Source organism: Mus caroli, chromosome 3 (assembly GCF_900094665.2).
Source record: "Mus caroli chromosome 3, CAROLI_EIJ_v1.1, whole genome shotgun sequence".
NCBI classification, from domain to species: Eukaryota; Metazoa; Chordata; class Mammalia; order Rodentia; family Muridae; genus Mus; species Mus caroli.
This window is the reverse complement of record NC_034572.1, coordinates 131898287-131907089: the sequence shown is the minus strand read 5'-3', so window position 1 is coordinate 131907089 and position 8803 is coordinate 131898287. Positions and strand designations below refer to the sequence as shown.

Here is an 8803-nt window from a genome sequence, read left to right as displayed (position 1 = left end):
AATGTGCTAGTTCCCATGAAGTGAAAAACAGACTTTCCTTTGCAGGTAAATCTGCTAGTCCCATCTGGCATTAATCCCTTCCCCTGAGTGACTCTAGAGAAGACAGAGGAAAAGGAAAATGGGAAGGGCAGACTCATTTTCCTAACTCTGTATCAGTTTTAAAAATAATAACCAGCAAATACTCAGAAAAGTATTCTAAAACAAAAAACTTCCAAAGCAGTGGTTCTCAACCATCCTAATGCTGCGACCCTTTCATACACCGCCTTGTGTTGTGGTGCCACCAACATAAGATTGTTTTCATTGCCGCTTCACTGTTTGAGACAGGGTCTCTGTGCTACTGTGTTAGGCTGGGCGAGCTGAGCTTCTGGACTGTTGTGTCTTCTCTTCCCATTTCCCTAGGGGTGTGCTGGGATCACACTCTTGTGCGACTGCTGTGGGCTCTGCTGTGGTTTCTGGGGAATCTGAATTTTCCCAACTGAGCCGTCTTCTCAGAACATTCATCCTTTCTAATAAACACAATATCCAAGCTTACACTCAGATGAATACTCTAAGATAGATACATGAGTAAATCTACAATGGGAGAAGACAGTTCTATACACTGCTGTAGGAGTATAATCTCTGAGAGAAGGACCTATCCAGCAGGTATGTATACCTGCAAACATTCACTGGGCTGCACACTTACAGTTTGTGTGCCATGAGTACTATAGTGCTGTATGTTCTACTGCAATAAAAAGGGCAACAAGCAAGATCTAAATGGCCTCCAAGGGTCCTCAAGTGGCCTGCCACACCTTACACCAACCACCCTTTCTGTGTCAGGGGGTTTGTGATTTCCTATAGAACTCACACTAACCTTATGTGGTAACTTTTATTACTCTGATTTAATGGGCAATAAAATAGCTCATAAAAAGAATTTCATTTCACATTTAAAAGCATGTCTTTCCTTGCAAATTTAGCCAACTGTTACAGAAAGAGAATGTATTCAGTCTACTCTGACCCCCTCTTCTTTGGCTCTTTGAACAAGATCATACACAGTCTGGGCTGGCTGCAAATCTGGGATCTTCTTGCCTCCATTTCCCAAGTGTTGAGATTACAGGAATGCCCAGTTACAAGCTTTGGTTTATATCTTGATGGCTAACTGAGATTTCCCAGGCTTGATTTTTCTCATCCCTGGAAATGAGCTTCCAGAGGTTAGTAACACTGACAGCAAGCCTCTGTAAAGACAGATTTAAGTAACTCCTGGAAAATGTGCTGTATAAAGCACTAAACAATTACTTGCTGTGTATCTGTAATTATATGTGTATGGGTGTTTTGCATGCATGTATGTATGTATGTATGTATGTATGTACGTATGTGTATGTATGTACACCATGTATGTACCTGGGTTCCTGAAAGAGGGTGTCAGCTCCCCTGGAACTGGAGTTATAGATGGTTGAGTTACCATGTGAGTGCTAGGAATCAAACCTGGGTCCTATGGAAGAGCAGCTTGCCCAAGTGTTTTACCCACTGAGCCATCTCATCACTGTGAGCTCTCTTATTGTAAGAATAAAGAAAGCTGGAAGATGGTTCAGCATTTAAGAGCAATTACTGTGCAAGCATGAAGACCTGAGTTCATAGCACAGAACCCACTTACCACACCAGGCACGACTCTATAAGCCTATAACCCTAGTGCTGGGGGGAAGGAGGAATGGAACCAGGCAGGTGCTTGCTGGCCCAGGCACAGCTGAAATGGAGAGCTTTTAAGTAAGAGATTCAGTCTCAAAGGTATAGGCTGCGAAGGCTGTGCAACCGTTTGCTCTGAGATTCAAACATTTCATTCTGCAGGAAGGTACACAACTCAAAAAGCACCAGTAAGTCCCTGAAACTGCCCAGATACACTCGGCCCCTCCCTGCCAGAGTAAGCAATAAGCTGAGAGTTCCCCGCAGATGGGAGAGCCAAGCTGCAAAGACTCTCAGCTCAGAGCAGCTGCCTGGAGGAGGCTCAGCTGAGTCCCCTGGGAAGGCCGCTTGCTGAGCTACCTGCAGGTACAGGGAACCATGGAGCTGGCCTGGCCTAGCTGCCGTGAGAGGCAAGTGTCATGGGTTCTTCAGGTTAGAGTCCACGGCTCTTTCCAGTTCCCAAGAGACCTATGCACTCCCTCAGGCAGTGAAGCATTCGGGTCTCTTCGTGTTTCTCTGTACGTTCCCTTCTAGTCAAGGAAGCATGGAAGCCTGACAGGACAACTGCTCTTAGATATTAATCTTGTGTGCTCCATGTAGCCTGCAAATGTCATTATATCCTGACAACTACAACCGGTAACTGCCATTATATTCTGTTTCTGAAAAAGGCATCAAAAAATCAAAAGCCTGATTGCTTTCAATAAAATTGCCACAGCTTCAGTTGTACTGTGGACCCTCCAGCTGGCCTGATTTAATTTCTCAAAGCCAAGGTTATCAGGTGCCCTTGGCCCAGTGAGTTAAGTGCACGCTGGTGCAGCTGTCTTTGAATAGTTCTGATCCTCTCCTCAGTGACCCCTCACCCACACTCCCGTAAGGAACCCAAATAAAACTCAACTGCTTCACTATGTTGGACTGTAGTGGTATCTGTCCTTGGGTCTGTTTTGGGCTTCCTGTCTGGGATGACATGTGTTGAGTCTCCCCAGGAAAAGTTTTGTCACACAACATGGGGAGGTATGGGTTGGGAGAAATGAGCTGCTGTGGCCTAGCAGGTATCACAGACATGAGCAGATACAATTAGCACACATATGCACATTATTTTTTTTTAAACTATATATATTAAACAAGTATAAAAAGATACTGACCTTATTTTCTGGCAAAGGTTTGTTTTAGGATTCAGACAAAACTTGCATTCTCCACACTGTGGGATGTAGAGTGGGATGACAGTGTCACCTGAGAATTGAATGTGAAGTTATTATCCTGAACGGAGTGGCTGGGCTTAAGTCAGTGGTTCTCAACCTGGGGGTCATGACCCCTTCGTGGGTCAAATGACCCTTTCACAGGGGTTGCACAGCAATTATTTACATTACGGAAAATTAGTTACGAGGTAGCAATGAAATAATTTCATGGCTGAGAACCACTGCTCTAGTGAACGTAGCAGAACTCTACCCTCGTCAGCTGACACAAGTCTGGGAAGGCAACCTCAAGGCTTAGAAACTTTATCTACAGAGCATGGTTCAGACACTGACCAGCCATGCACGAAAAGTTCATTGCAAAGTTTCTGATCTAAACAAAACTCAAAATAATGGAGAATGACGGAGTGTTTCAAAACCACCGACTCACTGATGCGTCTCTAAAAAGGCTTGCTAACTTGCCAAGATTGGTTTGGGTAATATATTTAAAACAGTTTCAAATGCAAAAGCAGCCTGCAAAATCTGAGTTAAAATCAATCCAAATCCTTTCAGGGGGAGGAGTGAGCTCATACAGAGTTGTATAGTTAGAAATAAATAGTTGTAGTGTCCCTACAGAAACAAGGCGAAACCATCACACAGAGTGGCTTCAATGCCTTCCTTACCTGCCTTCAGCTTAGTGACCCCTTCACCAACGCTTTCCACAATTCCAGCACCTTCGTGTCCCAAGATCACTGGGAAACACCCCTCGGGGTCAGCTCCGCTCAGGGTATAGGCATCGGTGTGGCAAACAGCAGTGGCAAGGATCTACCAGGCCGGTAAGAGAAGCAGCATCTAAGTGTGCACGCGCAGCTAGAGAACAACTCGTGTACAAGACACTGCGTCACACTACACTGCAGATCTGTAGACTCGTTTCCTTTACAGATCTACTTCTCCAAAACTAGCATGCTTACAACCCACGGCATCTTTAGACCGGGTGGACTTCCCGTAGTGTTGGGAAGAGCGGCACATTGATATACATGGAGGTGTGGCACAGATCTTTTCCTTTTTGTTGCGTGTGAACAAGTACAGGTAAAGCCAGTGGCTTCCCCAGCACGGTGCCTTCAGTTACAGAGGATCGAAACAGCTGGGGCCATCTCACCGCTGGCTTCCTAAGTTGGGGAATGTGATGCCTACACAGACATTGTTTCTTTGGAGAGGCCTGGCTAGCTGGCCTCTGCCAAAATTCAGAGCTTTTAGTGGAACCGAGTCCTTTTTGCTGACCTACACAGTTTCTATTCAGATAAGCCTTTCACTGCACTCTCTGGCTTCTAAAAATCGTTCTTGGGGCTAGAAAGCTGGCTCAGTGATTGAGAGCGCTTACAGCTCTTGTGGATGACCCAGTCTTTGGTTCTCAGCACCCACACCAGGCAGCTCACAACTCCCTGCAACTCCTCTGGACCCCAATGTCCTCTGGTCTCTGCAGGCTCCTGCATGCATGCAGCATATATAATCTCAATCAGGCCCTTAAAATAAAGGCAAAATCTTGTTTGTATTTCTGCTTTTCTGCTTCTGCTCTGTGTATTCATTCTTGCTGTAAGCCAGCAGTTTCCCGGGGATGAAGCTGTTGGTGTGCCCACACCACTCATCTCAGTAATCTAGAACAAACTGTCTTCTGAACATGAACATAAATATAAAGTATAACATTTCAGACTCTTAGATCTCGGCTGAAAAGGACCCTGAAAAGCATTAGGTTTTGTGCTTCTCAATCAGATACATGCAAACCTTGGGGCACAGGTTAGTGTGTACAATGTGCCTGGTGTCCTGATGAAGTAAGAGAGCCGTGACCCTTTCCCTTCAAGGAAACACTGTCCCAGAATGTTAAGGAACAAACACACGCAATGGTTATGACTTTAAAGCATCAACTTTGTGTCATAAACAAGCAGAGAGCAGAGGGTAAAAACAGTTTTACAAACATCAGGGCATCAAAGGTCTCTCCGGAACGCTGCCTTCTGCCTCTCCATAAATTCCTAACCACAGTGGAGGGGGAAGAGCGGGGGACAAATGGATCCACAGAACTTGGTCTTGTCCATCATGGACAGGGCAATTTAAAGCTCTGTAGGCGACAGAACTTCATCTGTTTACCATTCTCATCAATCAAGAACCTCTTTCCAGTTTTTGTGAAGCAAAACTGAAGACTGTGTCTATTCTTTGATTCTAATACAACGACACTCTGTGAGTTATGAGATTAGCAGAAAGGGGAGGGTCACATAAAGCCACCTTAAACCCAAACTATGAACGTTCTATTGTGGCAATTCACTAATCCGTAGGTTTGGCTTCTTAGCCCGCCCATGAGCAAATACAAAAAGACGGAGAGGCCAACTTGAGGGAGGGCAGGTGTGGGGAGGACTGTGATTCTGCGGCAGGAAGACTTCCAATGCTTTCTCCTTGACACTGCCCTTTGGGGTTTCTCCCACAATGCCTTAGCTGGACATTACCTTAATTCGAACTTCATGAGCCTTTGGAGGGGCCACTTCTATCTCCTCTATGGAGAGAGGCTTTCCCGCCTCCCAGGCGACTGCAGCCTTACACCTGATCACCTGAAGTGGAGGGAAAAGAAGTAAAGTTTATTCTCCTAGATTAGTAATTATTTCACAGGCAACTGAGATAATGATGCCGCTAATGTTAGTGTGCCAGGCTGTGGAGAGGGTCCAGGGCATACAGCTCCTGCCCGTGCAGGCCTGAGGCCCAGAGTTCAGCTCCCCAGCATAACACCTGGAGGCAGGGCCCTGACTGTAATTTCACACTCAGATGCTAGAGATGGGATCTTCAGATCAAGCTGGCTGGATCGAGTAACTGGCCTGAAGAGCTCTGGGTTCAAGTGAAAGACCCTGATTCAATGTATGGTGGAGCAATTGAAGACCTGATGTCAGCCTGAGACCTCGACATACCCACCTGTGAACATGCATAAGCACACTCACACACACTACAAACTCAGACACACGAAAAGCTAAATAAATAAAACTAAATTGAACAGCATATTTACAGAAAAGCTTATAACCTCTCCAAGTGAGATGGAGAACTGTTTTTAGGTTTTGCATAAATCACACAGTGAATAATATATAATTAAAGGGCCAGATATAGTGAGGCAAACCTTTAGTCCCAGCGCTCAGAGGCAAGTGGATCTCAGTGAGCTCAAGGCCAGCTAGATCTACACTTCAAGTTCCAGGACCGACAGGGCTACATGGAAAGATCCCATCTCAAACCTTCCACCCCCAAACCACCATCAACCACGACAACAAATACATGCATATATATTATATATATTTAAATTGTGTATACATATATATATAATCGAAGGGCTGAAGAGATGGCTCAGTGGTTAAGAGCACCCACCTACTGCTCTTGCAGAAAACTCCAGGTTCAGTGCTAGGCATCTGCACTCTCACAGCTACCTGTAATTCTAGTTCCAGAGGACCTGTGCCGCCTCCTGCATGCACGTAGTGCATATAAACACACACAGGCACACACACATCTTAAAGGAGGGTGGGAGGTGGGGAGGAGATGGAGGAGGAGGAGGAAAAGGAAGAAGAGGAGGAGGAAAGAAAGAAAGAAAAGGAAAGAAGACGATGGAGCACATGTCCCAAGCTGGGGTGTAGCTCAATGGTAGAGCATGTGCCTTGAATGCACAAGGCCTTGGATTCGATACCTAGCACAACAACGGGCAAGCCAAGCAAAATCCCACCCAGAGTCTGTCACTAGGTTTGGCAAGTAATTCAAAGTTAGTATTCAAGCTTAGTATTATGCGTCCTAATAATCTTTTCCTTGGGATGGTTTCTATAGCATCACTTTAGTGCAATACTTCACAGTGGAAAGGATCCTAAGAAATACCCAAATGGGGGTAAAAATACTATAACCATCTCTTATAACTGTGCTAACTAATGCATTAGCCATTTGCCATGGGTGGCTATTGAACGCTATAGAAAAAGGCAAGTGTGAACTGAAATCAGGTATGATGTTAAATTTTGAAAGCTTAGAAGAGTGAAGAATATCTCAATTTAAAAATACTGATAAGGTGGAAATAATGTTGTGAGTATCAGGTTGGGTAAACATACCATTAGAATTAATTTTATGTGGTTCTGTAAAGTTTACAATTCCATATGCAATTTATATCGTGCATCTAAAGCAATGAGCTACCAGAGCGATTACACTCAGTACAGACCTTCCTAACCACGGAACCAAACCTAGTGAGAAGTGCTGGGTTTTGATCAGTTCACTTGACGCTTATGAAATGTGTTGACAGAATAAAGGTTGCAAGCCACTCACTGGGTTTACTGGAGATGGACTAGAAAGTCAAATAACGTGATTTGAAAAAACAGGTACACCGTGCTGCACGTAGAAAGCCAAGGCCGAAGGAAGGGCCTAACTTTGCTTGGGAGTTTTGAGCACGGCCCGCGCTCCAAATCTGATCCTGCAACCCGGGCGCGACCCGGGCAAGTTCTTCCGTCCCATGTGACGGGCGCGGGCCTCAGCCCACCCGGCTCCGGCAAAGCAGAGCAGAAAGCAGAGCTGCTCTCCAAGCGCGGCGCCGAAACAAAGCCTCCTTGCCCTCGCTGCGGCTGCGCTCGCCTTCCCCGGCGGGCGGCAGAGGGCCACCCGGGCGTTCCCCTCCTCTGCTCCGGCCCACCGCGCGCCTCCATACCTGGTTCGCCATGGCCGCAAGTTCTGGATCGAGCGCTAAGGTTCACGAGTGTAGCGGAACCCGGGTGTGGGCCGGACCGTGCGTGAGGGGAGGGGCTGAGCGCGGGAGGCGGGCCTTTGATGTAGGCGGGGCGTACGTGGGGGCGGGAGGAGGTGGCTGTGCGTAGGGCGGGGCTCGGCTGGGAGGCGGGCCTAATACCGGAAGGGCGGGGCCTGCGTTTCGGCTCCTGCGCTCTGTTGCTGGGGAGGCTGTAGTTTTGGGGCGGTGAAGCGCTTTATTCCGGGCTGGCTCGACTGAGCCTCTGCAAAGCATCTCTGTGATATTTTTTCGTCTAATTTTCGTGCAGTCTTTGCACGTTAGAAGTGAGAGAAATATAGCGTGTGGTAACACGTGTGGGAAGCACGTGTAGAACAAGCCACGCCTTCCGTGTGTCCCTGTCCGCGCCCCACCCCTCCCCTGTCTTCCCGCGCTTGCACGCGCTACCTAGAGAGCTACTGATTTGCGGGTTGGATGCGCTAGCGAGCTACTATTTTGTGGTTTGCACGCACTAGCGAACTAATGCAGCCTCTTGTTTTGCGGGTCTGGGTCTAGGACGAGTCAACACTGCGGCCCTCAAGGGCTTTGAAGGAACACTAGAGGGAGAGTACCCATCCTAGCAACAGCCCGAGCTCGGATTTCAGCAGGTTAGGACCGGGTCCTGGAATTTCAGGGGCCATCAGACACGGAGAGAAGTTTGCAGGAAGGGAATCGAGGGAGCAGAGTGGGCGCCTTTTAAGAGGGGACCAACTGTGTGGAGACAGAGGCTGCTGCAATTGCTGATGTAATCCCAAATGCTGCTTGAAATGTACCCACTAAAACACCGCATTTTGTCTTTTTCATGGCTCATTTCCTGAGGACACACTTTAAGGGTTGACATTCTCCACGGTACTGTTCAAAGCCCTTCCCTCACTTCACACTAACTCACACCCTGGCTTTTAACGTATATAATTAATAGGATGATCACCATAGTCTGTCTCCAGTCAGGGTAGTGTTCCTAAACTCCAGGCTTGAAGTACCAAGCCGGTGTGTATTAGGGTAGCTCATAGTGCTTGAAACCCAATGTCTTAGTTAGGGTTTTACTGCTGTGAACAGACACCATGACCAAGGCAAGTCTTATAAAAAACAACATTTAATTGGGGCTGGCTTACAGGTTCAGAGGTTCAGTTCATTATCATCAAGGTGAGAGCATGGCAGCATCCAGGCTGTCATGGCGCAGGAGGAGCTGAGAGTTCTATGTCTT

General features: G+C 47.0%; 1 protein-coding gene across 1 annotated transcript in view; it reads right to left on the bottom strand.

Moving 5' to 3' along the window:
• LOC110291938 (alcohol dehydrogenase class-3-like) overlaps window positions 1–7622 on the bottom strand; it is a gene marked incomplete at its 3' end in the record, with an annotated part of 10464 nt that extends 2842 nt beyond the window's left edge. The window contains exons 1-5 of the mRNA XM_021159132.1: window positions 7525–7622; window positions 5321–5422; window positions 3509–3650; window positions 2799–2886; window positions 8–93 (exon numbers count right to left, since the gene is read on the bottom strand). Of these exons, the coding sequence (XP_021014791.1) occupies window positions 8–93; window positions 2799–2886; window positions 3509–3650; window positions 5321–5422; window positions 7525–7536 (430 nt within the window). The remainder of the gene's footprint in view (window positions 1–7; window positions 94–2798; window positions 2887–3508; window positions 3651–5320; window positions 5423–7524) is intronic.
• Window positions 7623–8803: the final 1181 nt, after the last annotated feature.